At 33.7% G+C, this 16,031-nt stretch overlaps 1 protein-coding gene across 2 annotated transcripts in view; it reads left to right on the forward strand.

Annotated features, from left to right (window-relative positions):
* The window catches only part of VIT (vitrin), a 204,950-nt gene that overhangs the window by 159,269 nt on the left and 29,650 nt on the right, over positions 1–16,031 (forward strand). For both annotated transcript variants that reach the window (XM_053711892.1, XM_053711893.1), the window contains exons 17-22: positions 4,466–4,528; positions 7,243–7,305; positions 10,696–10,743; positions 11,986–12,048; positions 12,472–12,534; positions 14,544–14,691. In XM_053711892.1, coding sequence (XP_053567867.1) covers positions 4,466–4,528; positions 7,243–7,305; positions 10,696–10,743; positions 11,986–12,048; positions 12,472–12,534; positions 14,544–14,691 — 448 coding nt within the window. The remainder of the gene's footprint in view (positions 1–4,465; positions 4,529–7,242; positions 7,306–10,695; positions 10,744–11,985; positions 12,049–12,471; positions 12,535–14,543; positions 14,692–16,031) is intronic.

Below are 16,031 nucleotides of genomic sequence, written 5' to 3' on the forward strand. Positions count from 1 at the left end.
TAGCAAAATTTATTTTTTCTTTGAAAGTTTTATAAACCACCATTTTTACACTTTCTTCAGCGATTAGGTCTCACTTTTACAATTTATACATTCGCCAAGTTGATTTAGGCAGTATAACAGGAGCATCATTGAGTGGTATTTTTCTGCTGCCATGAACAAAGGCCAGAACAAACACAGTCTGTGTACCGCTGGAACTTAAAATGCTAGGCTAACTCTTAATATTGCTATCCCATTGCTAACACAGCAGTCATTTCTGTGCTCTTGAGCTTAATTACTTGGAGATGTTTATGTGACATGTAAATGGTTAAGTCAAGTGTGGTGTATACAGACATAGTTCAATCTGTGTCACCAAGCCAATAATGATGACCAAACATGGGAGCTACAGTTGCATCTCAAAAGAGAAGTTGTTGTTCCAGGCTTTTGTGACCTAAATGGCTAGAATGTCAACTTAGTGTGACCTTGTAAGGACTGAGTAACATTACTGTGTTTGCTGTATACATAACCTTGAGATGATCGAGCTTGGTTTCCCTACAACCTGTGTGTGACCTTGAAAGGACAGAGCATGGATATAATACTACCACAGTGTAGACTAGAGATGCTTGGGCATGGGTACAGCAAGCACAAACTTTGGATGACCTTGAGAGGATCAAGCTTGATTATAGCATTAAAGGGATATGAAACCCAACAATTCTCTTTTGCTATTTAGAGCACACCATTTTTTTTAAAAAAAGTTTCCAATTTACTTCTATTATGAAGAGATACCTAGGTAGGCACCTGGAGCACTACATGGCAGGAAATAGTGGTGCCATCTAGCAAATTGATAACATTCCTGCAAAACTACTGCCATATAGTGCTCCAAAAATGGGCCGGCTTCTAAGCATATGTCCCTGCTTTTCAATGAAAGATACCAAGAGAATGAAGAAAAATTGATAATAGAAGTAAATTAGAAAGTTGTTTAAAATGTTATGCTCTATCTAAATTATGAAAGAAAACATTTGGCTTTCATATCCCTTTAACTCTTTTTTCTTGAGAGGCCAAATAAAAAATTTGATGCCAACTAATCATAACCTAAACTGATAAAAAAAAGCTTACATTGTCATAGTTACATTTTTTTACAGTTCTTTGTGATCTTGATAACACTACAATAATTATAGTGCCAGCGGCAAATGAACTTGAGGGGACACAAACATGCTTAAACTGTGTTTTGTTGCCTCACGAGGATTAAGCATGTCTACAGTGCCATGTCTGTTTGGGCTTGATGACTGAGGATGGTTAAAGTGCCACCACCATAGGACACTGAGAGTACCTGCCACAGCTTCCAGTAACTTTGAGAGGAGCAAACATGGTGTGATGTTCAGAGGAGGGGGATTTGTTTTGCCAGGCCAAACATGGTTACAGTGCAAGCTTGGTGTGGTGTTCACAGGTCTTTTTTTTTTCCAGGCCAACCATGGTTACAAAACCAGCTTGGGTTAAATAGAGGGCCAGTTCATTAGGACTTTAGTAGGGTTATTCATAGCTACACGGCCAGCATAGTATTCATGTGAGAGAACTAGTTTTCATTACTAGCAATGTGTGACCATGAGACAACCAAGTATAGTTACAAGGAACTGCCAAAGTAAACTGAGCCCTACAGTTTGACTGTTTGAATGTAACTGAGTTTGAATGGGTATTGATTCAGACTAAGGTCAGAGAAATGTCAGTTATACAGAATGAGACACATAGGGTTATGATATACACATGAGCCACTAATCCAATTCTATATGCAAAAATCAATTTTTTTTTGTTTGTATAAGGCTGCTTTTTTTTTAAACACGTACAGTTTAAAGTCAAAATGTACATAAAAAGGACACAGAATTCCAAACATAATTAACTTAAAACTAGGGATCTCATCTTATACTATATAAAAAAAAAAGGCCAGGTATGTTTGTCCGACACAGTAATGTGCAAGACAAACATACGGCACGAGACAAACATACCCGGCCTTAATTGGCTTTTGTACATGGGCTTTAACACAAGTGTTGGGGCACAGAAGCAGATTTTTATGACATGCTATAATGAGCAATGTTTTATTCAGGCTTGAGCCATCCAAAGTTTTAGTGTCATATTTTCTAATGATTTTTGCAGCAATTTGTTTTCCCCATTAGTGTACAGTTCATTTATCCACTCATTAAGGGACTGACAGGTTTATAACAGATACAGTAACATTCCTATCATTGCTAACAACTGATCAATAAAAATGACAAAGAAACATTAGCAGTAAATATATAATAGTGGCTGAGAAGGGCCCCCCAGTGCCATATAATACCAGATAACTTTCAAAAGCATATGGGGGTTTAAACACTTACGTGTAGGAACCAATTAGCACATATAAACTTCTTTAAAGGGACGGTAAAATCAAGATTAAACTTTCCTGATTTAGATAGAGCATGCAATTAAAAAAATTCCAATTTGCTTCCGTTATTAAAATGTGCACAATCTATTTATATGCACCATCTCCTACTGAGCATGTGCAAGAGTTAACAGGTTATATGTATATGTGTTTTGTGACTGGCTGGTGGCTGTCACATGATACAGGACATAATGGAAGTAACTTTAAAATGTGTCGGAAAAACCTATACTTCTAATTTTATATTCAGACTAAGGGCCAGATGATGTAAAGCTCTGTGCTCTGGAAATATCATCTAAAACCTGGTTTCACAATAGCCAAGCCATGGTCCAGTACCGGGTCTTGACAGCCCTCCTGGGGGGCCATGACCTGAAGTGCCACCACTGCAAGCTGTGACAGGTGCTCCACACATAAGAAATACCGGACACACCTGTCAGAGTGCACAGTGCACATATAGCGTCAGTTCAGTGGGAGGACAGGGTGGGACAAGAAGCAGATATATTTTCTCCCACCATTTACACCAATGCATTATAATATATATATATATATATATATATATATATACACTACAGGGCCCTGGACACATCCGGCTAAAATTTACTGGGCCTTGAGGTCATTTGGGTTGAGAACCACTGATCTAAGAATTCCTATCAATATTGTGAGGTTCTTAAAATTTATTTAGAAAAATACATTTTAGCTTGAGAGGTGTCTACCTTGCTGTACGAGGTTATGGGTGTGAAAGAGACATTACAATATAATACTTAATATAACCATCAGACCATAAGGTTATTGAATTGTCTTTTTATTATGCATTTGTTAATAATGAACTTTTACTGTATTTAATGCTCCTTTAATCTGCAAAAGACCTTTATACATATTTTTCATGTTATTGATCTCCTTTACTATTTTTGTCACCAATTAATTATTTTTTTTTTCCTTTTATATGGACAATATAGGATAACAATTAAGCACTGCGTTGCAAAAAGATCTGCATAAAATACATATTATAAAAGCATTTAAAACTATAATTTTGTAAACAGAATTTACCATTTCTTTGTAGTCCAGGGATATACCCCTTGAAAAGTAATGAGTATATTTCCCTTATCTCTTTTGCTATGGTTATTGAAGGACAGATATGTTAAAGAGACACACAATGAAAAAGCAATCAGTATATAAAATATTGCAGAGTCAGAGTTCAAGATCAGGCAGGATGCACTTTTTTGGGGACAGTGGGAAATATACACAATTTTTTATAGATAAATAAAATCAAGCAAAATAAATAATTAAAGTACATTTTAAAGTTGTTTTCCTAAACATGTTAAATAACAACAATAAAAAGATAATGCAATTCAAATGAATAGTAGATTTTTTATGTGGCAATAGAGCAAAGTTAATTCCATTTTACCTCCCCCTGTATCATGTGACAGCCACCAGCCAATCACAAATGCATATAACTATATAATGTGCACTCTTGCACATGCTCAGTAGGAGCAGGTACCTCAGAAAGTGTGCACATAAAAAGATTGTGTACACTTTGATAATAGAAGTATATTGGAAAGCTCTGTTAAAATCCCATGCTTTATCTGAAAGTTTCATTTCATTAATACTTTTATAGTATTTAATGAATTCAATCCCACTTTATAACTCTTATTTAATTGCTTAAGGCAGAGCCAACACGTGGTCTTGTGATCTTGGTTAGCACTTAAATGTATTAGACTTTAGGAATCAGTTTTTCACATAAAATAACTAACATGTTTTAATTAATGCTGCTTTATATGATGTATCATATTTATATTCTGTGCCTCATACAAAAATAAAATGTTTTCTGCTAAAATCAAATAACACTAAAACTATATATATATATATATATATATATATATATATATATATATATATATATATATATACACACTCACATATAGTCAAATAAAAAACACACGATCAACTACAAAGTTTTTTAGGGGTTAATTATGTACGATTTTGACTTTAACAAGCAATATTATAGCATATTGCAATACATATACTTATAAAGCATATGTATTCATTAAATCCTGCTTCTGTACGGTTGCTTTCTTGTAGTTTCCAGCTCCAGTTCTAGCATGTCGGAACCTGACAGGTGGTTTGACGGCTTTTCAGAAGGCAGTAAGTACTTTACATCCCATTATCAGGACATGTAAGGTCAATTTGCAAATACATCTTAATGTAACATGACATTAGCAGTCACCAATGAAATCTTCCAAATTAACTACCTTATTTAAAAATAAAAATCAACAAGATTACAGTTGGATTTCAATATTTTGTGTTTTTGTGCAAAGTTTGTAAAATTACAATAAAAAGGGAAATTGAATTCAAATGGTTTCTTAATTTCAGATAAAACAGGGCATTTAAAAATGTATCACGTTATGTTGTTTAAAAAAAACTGATGAGTAAACCAGACTTGTGGAGGTTTGTTCTTCTCCACCAATAGATCTGTAAAAGATGTTTCAGATAGCAGATATGAATACACTAGTATCAGCTGTACACAAGCATCCATTTCCTGCTAGTTGCAGTGCCAATCTCTGTGCTAGTATGGGTGATGGTTGGCAAATATGATTTATGCTTGTGCTTAAAAGGACATTGAAACCCAACAATTTTTTATATCATAATTCAGATAGAGCATACAATTTTTTAAAGTTTCCAGTTTACCTGCTTTATCCAATTTACTTTGTTTTCATGGTATCATTTGTTGAAGAGAATATCTAGGTAGATAGATTGCATGTGTCTGGAGAACTATATTGCAGCAGTTTTGCAATACTGCTTTTTAGCACTAGATGGCAGCAGTATTTGCACAATGCATTACTTTATTAAAATCATTTCAAGACAGCATAACTTTATTGAAATAATTTCAAGACTGCAGTCGTATAGTGAACCATAAACATGCATACTCATGAGCCTATCTACCAAAATTTTAACAAAGGATACCCAGGGATTATAAGTAACCTGGACACTTGTGTTTGTTTGTTTTTAAATATATAAATGTATGAAAGAACAATATGTATATAAATCATGAAAGAAAAATGTTGGGTTTCATGCCCCTTTAAATGGGCACATGAACTTAGCATTGATTATAAGTTAAAAAGGGGCAACATAAAGGTCCTATTTTAAAAATGATAAATGACTTAAATCTGAATTTAAAATGACATTACAAACCATAGGTATTTTACTTCTTTTTACATGCATTTTACTTAAATTCTGGCTACATTTATACCTATTTATCTAATCATGGAAATTCTGCATTGTTGATCATGAAAATTATATGTGTCCTTACATAAAATGAAAGAAGAGTAATTACAAAAATAGATTGAAGTAAAAAATGTTTGACCATACTTTAAATTTAAATGTACATTAAACTCAAGGTTTTATTTATGCATCAGAAAGTATTAACTGCATTACAATGATTTCTTCACAAAATAAATATTTTAAAAACATTTATAACTTGAATTTTGTTAGAAAAACTGTTCATTGGTGTATAGTCCCAGGACACACCCCTTGAGTAGCCTCTTAAATGTTGCGTATCTTACTTCCTTTGCTGTGGCCAACCAGGGACTAGAGCATATATTGACCAATCACTATGCAGCATGTAGGAGTGTCAGTGTTCTGAATGTTAGATTTTTTTTTTTTTTTAATTATGCAAAATGAAACTTTTACGGACAGATTACGCATGACTGAAAATAAGTTTATCACTGGAGTTTGCGTGCGTTGGGTTTAGCACTCGTATTACAAGTTGAAAGTAAACGTTAATGCATGAGCGCGTCCTCAGAGCTTTGGTTAATTGTTTTGCTAAACAAAAAAGTGTCATAAAACACATAAAAAATACATTACAAAGTACAGTTACACTCAAAACACTCGCTAATAAAAATTATTACAAAAAAATATTGTAAAAAAAGTAATAAGGGCTCAAAGATATGAGGTCTCAGGTGTTATAAATTTATGTATTTATATAGGTATATACTGTATGTATTTACAGACATATATACACATATAAACACATTAATACATATGTACACACATATAGACATATATATATATATATATATATATATATATATATATATATATATATATATATATATATATATATATTGGAGCTCTTTGCTGTCAAGTAGATGAAAACATGAAAAATCATATTTAGGCAACTGTCATATTTAATAAAGTGCTTAACTTTGTATTTACTGTAAATATTATACATTCCAATGTTCTGCACATAGGGGAATATATTCAAAGTATTTATAAATAGTTATTCCTATATATATTTGTATATATCCATAGTATTCCATACCTATATATTATCATCTATATATATATAGGTATAGATATATATTTTACCAACAAACCATCAGATATATAGAAATATGTATTTATGAATAAATAGAACATATTCTGCGATGTGAAGAACATTGGAATGTGAAATATTAATATTTTCAAGTTGGGTTAGCGAACATGAGAATATGCAATCAGGTTTATGCGTGAGTAGGGTGTTAGTTTTTTCCCCCCACTTTTTTGCTCCATTGACTTCTATGGGGGAATACGTTAACAGGCTCGCAATATCCTAAGTTCGGCTTTTTGCGCGCATCGGGTTAGAGTGTGAGTGAAAACGTTTTACTTTCAACTTGTAATATGAGCGCTACCCGATGTGCAAAAAACCTTACTTCTAGCGGAGATGGAGTGGGAGGGGGAGTGTTAAATACCATTCCACTTGTAATCTGGACCTTAATGGTGAATAACATTTTAAATTTAATGTCTATTTAAGGCCAAGTTGAACTGTAAGCAATGAACACAATTATAAAACTAAATGAATCTTTGTTTTCTTTTTTCAGATTACAGGAATAGTGGATCAGAGACAAAGTGGAAGGTTGTCCAAGAGTCATCTGAACCAAAAAGTAAATGTTTTTCTCAAAAACACATCACCGTGTTATATGGAAATATATATTATCCATCTATTAAATGTTAAGATAATATAGATAAACTATTTCTTATTTTAGCGATCGGTGATAACGTTTCTTGCATCTTGTGTTCAGAGAACATCAATCACAGTTTATCAAGAGATTTATTAGTTTCCATCAATATATTTCACTATAAATATTTGTATTTTCACTAGAGGTAACATAGAATTAATCTTTTGAATCAAAGGAGCAAAAGGGACATGAAACCCAATTTGATTCCTTAATGATTCAGCAACAAGTTTAAACAATTTACTAATATTGTCAAATGTTTTGCTCTTTTGGTATCCTTTGTTGGAGAGCATATCTAGGTAGGCTCAGGAGCTGGAAACTAGCTTCTGATTGGTGGCTGCACATACATACCTGTTTTCATTGGCTTACCAATGTGTTGAGCTAGCTCCCAGTACACAGTTCTACTCCTTCAGCAAAGTATACCAAGAGTATGGAGCAAAATTGATAATAGAAGTAAATTGGAAATGTGTTTAAAAATCTATGCTCTATCTGAATCAAGAAAGAAAAAAAAATTGGGTTTCATGTCCTTTTAAAGTGATGTGAACTTGAAATGTTTTAAAATCAGGTCAAGACTATAAATTATATTTTAGATGGACTTTAATTAAAGATGCGCTGTAACTTACTTTTTAATCTGACAGTGCCATTCTAAATACCCAGCTCTCCGGCCGCCCACTTTAAAACTCATATTTTTTGTGAGCTAACGGTTTGAACTATTTTCCAGTCGCCGCTCTAGCTACAAAAAAATTGCTGTATGGCTAGAGCGCCGACTGAATAACAATATTTACGTCATAATATACCTTATACATGCAACCTAAAGGTAGTTTTATATAATTTTGTATACATAGTACCATCAGAAAAATAATACAGTACTGTAATCATAAAGGTTATATTTGTTGTAGACTATTACTTGCATTTTTAGAATTACCTTAGCTAATCTCCAACAACAATTTCAATTTAAGGCACAGAGCAAAGCAATTAAATATCTAGGAGTATACTTAACCCCACAAATACAAGATGTCATAACTTTAAACTACGATAGCCTTCTTTTAAATATTAATTCACTACTGAGAAGTTGGAATAATAAATTCCTATCCTGGTTAGGAAGACTACACGCACTAAAAATGATCATATTACCCAAAATACTGTACTTATTACAGACCCTACCTATACCCCTTCCTGACTCGCTTATACATAAATTACAAAAAGTATTAAATAATTTCATCTGGGCAAATAAACGCCCGCGCATAGCTACTGCTACACTATATAGGCCAAGAGAACTAGGAGGCATAGGCGCACCTAACATATACCTTTATAGGACAGCTACTTTCCTGTCTAGAGTGGTAGACTGGTGTAAACATGCTATGACTAAAGAGTGGGTTCAGTTAGACAACCATTTGACCAATAATAACAATATATGTGGGAACTGTTGGATTCCCCCTAACCAGAGATCGCTACCAGGCACCACATCAGTCTCAATCCGAGAAACATATAAAATATGGGACAAAGTCATACGTCACCATAAGAATATTTCTACAATACACTCCCCTCTAACTCCAATTGCAGGCAATACAGCCTCTCCATTAACTATTAACATGCGTGAATCACAAATGGTAACCATTCTAGACACTTTTCCTGTTTATACTTTATATAAGGATAGAAGGGTCCAATCACAATCAGACCTTACAACTAAGTTGGGGCCTAAACTACAAAATTGGTTAGTATATTCACAATTAGCACATTTCTTATCGCAACACCCGCATAGAATGCATTATACTCGTTCCCTGACCCCTTTTGAAAATTTGTGTATAACCCCATTGCCAAACAAAGGGATACTCTCTATTGTACATAAACAGCTCCAATAATCCCACTATAAAACCCTCCTATCTTATGTTAACAAATGGGAAAAAGAACTTAATAGCTCAATCCCAGAACAAACGTGGTATGATATATTTAAACATATGAGTAAATCCTCCTCGTCCATCTCCATGTTAGAAATGAACCTCAAACTGCTGTGCCGGTGGTACTATACACCTGTACGCTTACATCAATTATTCCCTAACACCCCTGTGAACTGTTGGAGGGGTTGTCAAGACGTAGGAACTCCACTCCATATCTGGTGGCAATGCCCAAAGGCCACATGCTATTGGGGAACCATCCGGAAAGAGATAGAGCAGGTGATGAATATTCCTATCCCTCTTGAGGTACAGGTCTTGCTCTTTAACCACTTCCCCAAGATTAAGTGTAAGTTAAGACTGGCATTATTGACAATAATGGTTAATACAGCTAAAAGATTAATACCATTACACTGGAAAAGTCTCGACCTCCCCACTGCAGAGGTCTGGAGGCATACAGTCACTCATAATCTAATGTTAGAAAAATACCATTATACACAAACATATAGACAGGACGACTATCACTCAATGCAATTCCTGTGGGAAGAATATCTGAATGGGATCCCTGCAAATAGCTAGACCAGGTATCATATGCACAAACAGTCAAGACACAAGTCCTTATTTAGACATAGCCTGCCTTATGTAAGTTGAATGTCTGTTAGACCCCCATAGCACATGTCTGTTTGGACCCCTTAATCACAAGGTTAAGATAAATATTTTGGGTTAAGGCCGATACTCTGGTACGATAGTAGTCTTTGTAGTCTATATATGCATTCAATAATATATATTGCACTATGATGTAGAAAAAAAAACAAAAAAAACATATAGTTAAAAACTTTGGATTTCAAAATAAGTTTGGATTTTGGAATTCCAGTTTTAGGAATTTGTACCTGTTGTATGAAATCAAGTTTAAATGCAAATCTGTTGACAGGTCAATTAAAGTAAGGTCATATCAATATTGGTCCAGATTGGTTTTAATTTTTATAATGTCAGATTTTTGAGAATAACAATACTTTGGCTTAACTTTATCTGACAAACTTTACCCAACTTTTTTTTTTTAAATGCTAGAACTTTCTAAATAGATACCCTTGACCTCACATCATTTTGGAGGGAAACATCAATAATAGCGGCCATACTTTTTGGCTTTGTTTGTTTTTTCTTTAACATTTATATTACAAGCATGTCGGTCTACTTCTATCACAGTGATGCTGGCATCATAGACATATTTAGGAGGAAGTGACAATGCTTGCATTACCTTAGTTGAGGTCACTTCTTAGTAATATGCCCTGAATATGTCACCAGTTATCATGAAAATGAGCAAACACTGACCCTTTTCTGCTATTCCATGTGTTGATCTGCATACTAACATACACTAGTATCTAACTTTGTGCAAAATGCAATAATGTGTACATTTTGTTTTTGCAAGCTAAAGCTGGGGAGACAGATGTGTGGAAACAAGGCTTCTATGAAACAGGTATTGTTACAATACTTATACATAGGGCCTCCTAAGCAAAAAAAAATGTAGAATATTTTCATTGGTTAGAAATGTGTCTTAAGCATGTTTCTAACAGAAATGACAAATTTATTCATATTTAATATAAACAGTTTAACTAAGTACTGACTCCGATATTGTGATTTTTTCCTCTAAATTGTCTTTTATGTTAAGGTTAAACCACTAATGTTTTAAATATAAACTTTCACTCCTAAACTTTTTGCATCAAATGCTATTATTGACATGTTACTGTGGGGTGGGGGCAAAAAAAGCTTATCTGTACTTATGTTATTCTATAATACTCCTATTTAAGCAAAGTAGAATAATTATGGATACGTGTTTGTGTGTTTTAAATTTTTGCTTATATAGAAAAAAATATATATCTTCTTTGTTAATATGTAGAGTTTTTTCTCAAAATGGGATTTGTAAAAGTACAATGATTAAAAAGTCACCTGTTATAAAAAACAAAACAAAATAAAAAATATATACGTCCATAAACCCTCTAATGGGTTGAAAAACATGACAAGGGTTTATATTGTCCTATTGGTAACCAATAAATTGTATAAAATAATAAATTATTGTATAATTACTAAAAAGATTGTAAGCTTCTGTATGTTCCCATAGAGCTATTCATTTTAAAGAAATGGCCTTGACCATCATAGTATCTTCCTGTTTGAAGGTTTGATTAATGTAGTCAGCAGTTGTGTCTTTATATTTTTCAGACATTTCAATATTTCTTTTAATAGCTAATTGTCTTTGTTGAAATGGAGCATGTCAAACAGGGGTTTTCTCAAAGAAATAAAAGGGAAATCTCTTTTCAACTGTATCCAATGGGTGCTTTGCTGTTTGACCCAACCATTATTTTGCAAGTTTTCAGTAGATCTATTGGGTGGAAAATATAACATAGAAACCTTGTTCTTGGAGTCTGTATGGACTATAGCAGAATTGTTATTTGCTGACAGCTAATATGCATAAGAATTAGCATAAGAGTAATGCTCTTCGATTCCCATAGGGCAAGTCATTTGTCAATGTTGTCACCATTAAAGGATTGGTAGATAATATTTGCCATGAACGTGTGTGTAGAAACCCTTTCTGTGTGATGTGGGAAGTGATTTTATGTATTATATATATATATATATATATATATATATATATATATATATATATATATATATATATATATATATATATATATCTACATTAATCTAATTTACCTTTTTACAGGACTCAGTTCAAAAGAAGAAGTAAAACCAAGACCAGCTCAAATAATACCCCAGGGTGGCATAAGTAGGTGTCTTTTCCTACAATTTTCATGATATACTCTCCAATTAATTCTTCATGTTTGATTTTTAATATGTTTAAAAACAATTTTAAAATTGAATTTGTATCTGATTCTCATAGTTTGTCAATAACTATTTCAAGTAATTGGCAGGTATGGTCTTTAATTTATGTGAGGGCAAAAAAATAAAATGCCCAAAAATGCATTTTGTATCTATGCACTGCAAAAAATGTAAAACTGGTCAAAAGTGGGTAATTGCGCTTATATAAAAGGAAAAAATGTAAAACTGGTCAAAAGTGGGTAATTGCGCTTATATAAAAGGAAAAAAATGTAAAACTGGTCAAAGTGGGTAATTGCGCTTATATAAAAGGAAAAAAATGTAAAGGGGGAATTAACAAAGTTATTTAATCAAATTTATATTTTTTTTACAGAATTCAGTTCAAAAGAGGAAGTTATAGCAGGACCCCCAGAAGTAATACACTATGGTGGCATAAGTAGGTGTTTTGTTGTGGCATATCTTAAAATTCAATGTAAAATGATGGTGCAATACCATCCTTTTTATGGTTAAGCAAATAATAAGTAGTTAGATTACAAGTAGAGAGCAATCAACAGAGTGCGTTATTTTTTGCACACAAAATACACAAACTTTTAAATGTCTTAACCAAAGCATCTTAATGTGGACGAAAATTTTTTAGAGTGTTTTATACTTTTAATGGAAAGAACAGGGAACTCTATAAGCATTGTGCTCGTATTATTATTATATATTATTAAAGGGACATGAAACCCAAAATATTTATTTCAGGATTCAGATAGAGAATACAATTTTAAACAACTTTCTAATTTACTTCTATTATCTTATTTGTTTTATTCTCTTGGTATCATTTGTTGAAGGAGCAGCAATGCACTACTGAATTCTAACTTGAACACATGGGTGAGCCAGTGACAATCGGTATATATATATATATATGCAGCCACCAATCAGCAGCTATAACCTAGGTTCTTTGCTGCTCCTGAGCTTACCTACATAAACATTTCAGCAAAGGATAACAAGAGAAGGAAGCAAAATTAAACAATAGAAGTAAATTGGAAAGTTGTTTAAAATTGTATACTCTGAATACTATCGGAATCATGAAAAATAATATTTGGGTTTCATGTCCCTTTAAGTAGGGAGCTAAGTGTTGCTGTTGAGTGAAATCCAATATATATATACTGTATATATATATTTATATACAACATCCATTGTGGGATCCAGCACTCACTTCCATAAATTAAACAACTGCCAGGGTGCAATTCAAACTTTGATATTCACAATAAACCTCACAAGAACAGTACTCTCCGTTTACAAACTATTTAATGATTAACGTTTTCGGGGTCTCCCCTGTCCTCAGATCATATAACATCATGATGTTATATGATCTAAGGACAGGGGAGACCCCGAAAACGTTATTCATTAAATAGTTTGTAAACGGAGAGTGCTGTTCTTGTGAGGTTTATATATTACTATATATATATATACTATGTATATATATATATACTGTATATATACTGTATATATATATATATATATATATATATATATATATATATATATACAGTATATATATAAATATATATATATATTTCTTTTTAAATATAGCTTTTTTTAAGACCCTTTAAGTAAGACCATTATTAATAGTATAGCACAGTGTAACAGTATAGTAGTTGTTGGACGATAGTTTTAAAGGGACATGAAACCCGAAATTTTTCTTTCATGATTCAGATAGAAAATACAATTTTAAAAAAGTTTCCAATTTACGTATATGATCAAATTTGCCTCGTTCTCATGTTATTCTTTGTTGAAGAGATATCAAGATAGGTTGCATGCATGTATCTGTAGCACTACATGACAGGAAATAGTGCTGCCATCTAGTGCTCTTGCTAACAAATAACATTCTTGTGAAATTGTTACCAAGTAGTGCTCCAGACATGTGCACACTCCTGAACTTACATTTCTGTTTTTCAACAAAGAATAACAAGACAACAAAGAAAATTTGATAATATAAGTAAATTGAGAAGTTGTTTAAAATTGTATACTCTATCTGAATCGTCCCAATGTACTTCTATTACCCTCATTTGATAAGTTATCTTGGTATCCTTTGTTGAAAAGCATACCTTAGTAGGCTCAGGGGCACCAATTCATTACTGGGAGCTAGCTGCTGATTGGTGGCTGCACATATGTACCACTTGTATTTGGCTCACTCAAAGTGCTCAGCTAGCTCCCGGTAGTGCATTTCTGCTCCTTTAACAAAGAATACCAGGAAAATGAAGCATATTTGATAATAGAAGTAAACTGTAAAGTTAATTAAAATGTTATGCTCTACCTGAATTGTGAGAGACAAATTGTCAGTTTCATGTCGCTTTAAAATCATCAAAGAAGATATAATATTCAAAAATTTGCATGAAAAATTTGAAACTATGCAGAACCATTTTTTTCTTAATTCAAACTGCTTACATTTGCCATTAGATTGCAAAATAGATTTGGTTTTCCTCATGGATGGAAGTTGGAGCATTGGCAAGAGACGTTTCAGGATTCAAAAACTTTTCCTGAATCAGATAGCAGAAGCACTTGATGTTGGCCTTAATGGACCTCTTATGGGAATTGTGCAATATGGGTAAGACTTTGGCACATAATAATTAGCTGCTTTCTTTTTATTTGTTTTCAATTGAGTGGCATCACTTGGTTGGTAAACAACTTAAACAATTGGTAATTTGGTAAACACCAAAAGGTGTTTTTGTGGGGGGAGGGCGTGTCAAATATATAGATATATACTGTATATATACACAGTTGTAATCAAAATTATTCAACCCCCATTGCAAATCAGGTTTATTGTCAAAATGTACAGACTTTCAGCTGTAGAGCACCCTTTTGCCGTTATGACCTGCTCGAAATAAGATGCATAGGCAGACACCAGCTTCTGGCAGCATTCCTGGGGAATCTTAGCTCAATCCTCATGAGCAATGACCTGCAGTTCATAAATATTCTTGGGTTTGCTCGCTGCAACCGCATTCTTCAAATCCAACCAGAGATTTCCTATGGGGTTCAAGCCATGTGACTGTAATGGCCACTGTATAATTTTCCAGAACTTCTTCTGCAGCCAAGCCTTAGTGGAATTTAAGGTATGCTTGGAAACATTGTCCTGTTGGAAGGTCCAATGACGCCCAAGCTTCAGATTCCTCACAGACGGCACAACGTTTTCTCTTAGGATATCCTGATACTTCAATGAATCTATCTTGCCTTCCACACACTGCAGGTTTCCAGTAACAGAAGAAGCAAAGCAGCCCCAAAGCATCACAGCTTACCCACCATTCTTAACTGTAGGCAGAGTGTTCTTTCCATTGTATGCTTCATTCTTCTTTCTCCAGACATACCGCTGATCCATAGGGCCTAAAAAGTTCCAATTTTGCTTTATCGCTTAATCTCTGTTGCTTATTTATATGATTTTGAGCATATTGGAGCCGACTTTTCTTGTCCTTACTGGTCATTAGTGGTGTACGTCTTAGAGTTCTGGCATGGAAGCCTTCTATGTTTAGTACGCGCCTTACTGTGCAAACTGAAACCTTGGTGCCTGTTGCCACCATTTCTTGCTGCAGGTCTTTTGCAGTCAATGGAGGGTTTTTCTCAACCTGCCGTCTCAGAAATCTGGTTGCAGCTGTTGATAGCTTCTTTTTTCTGCCCCCTCCAGTTAGTGTAACCACTTTTCCTTTAACTTTTAACTTGCAAACTACGCTTCTAACGGTGTCTCTAGGAACATTCAGTGCCTTCACTATCTTTTTGTATCCTGTTCCTTGTTTGTGAAGGGTGATGATCTCTTCTCTTAACTTTTTGGACCACTCAACAAAAACCTAGCCAGTTCGGGCATTATGTTCTAGCTCAACCACACCTGGTGCAACTAATGAAGCCCTTGATTAGTTGCATCAGGTGTGCTTGAGACAAAACCTGTTTTGCATATTT

This window comes from Bombina bombina, chromosome 4 (assembly GCF_027579735.1).
Source record: "Bombina bombina isolate aBomBom1 chromosome 4, aBomBom1.pri, whole genome shotgun sequence".
In the NCBI taxonomy this organism is placed as follows: Eukaryota; Metazoa; Chordata; class Amphibia; order Anura; family Bombinatoridae; genus Bombina; species Bombina bombina.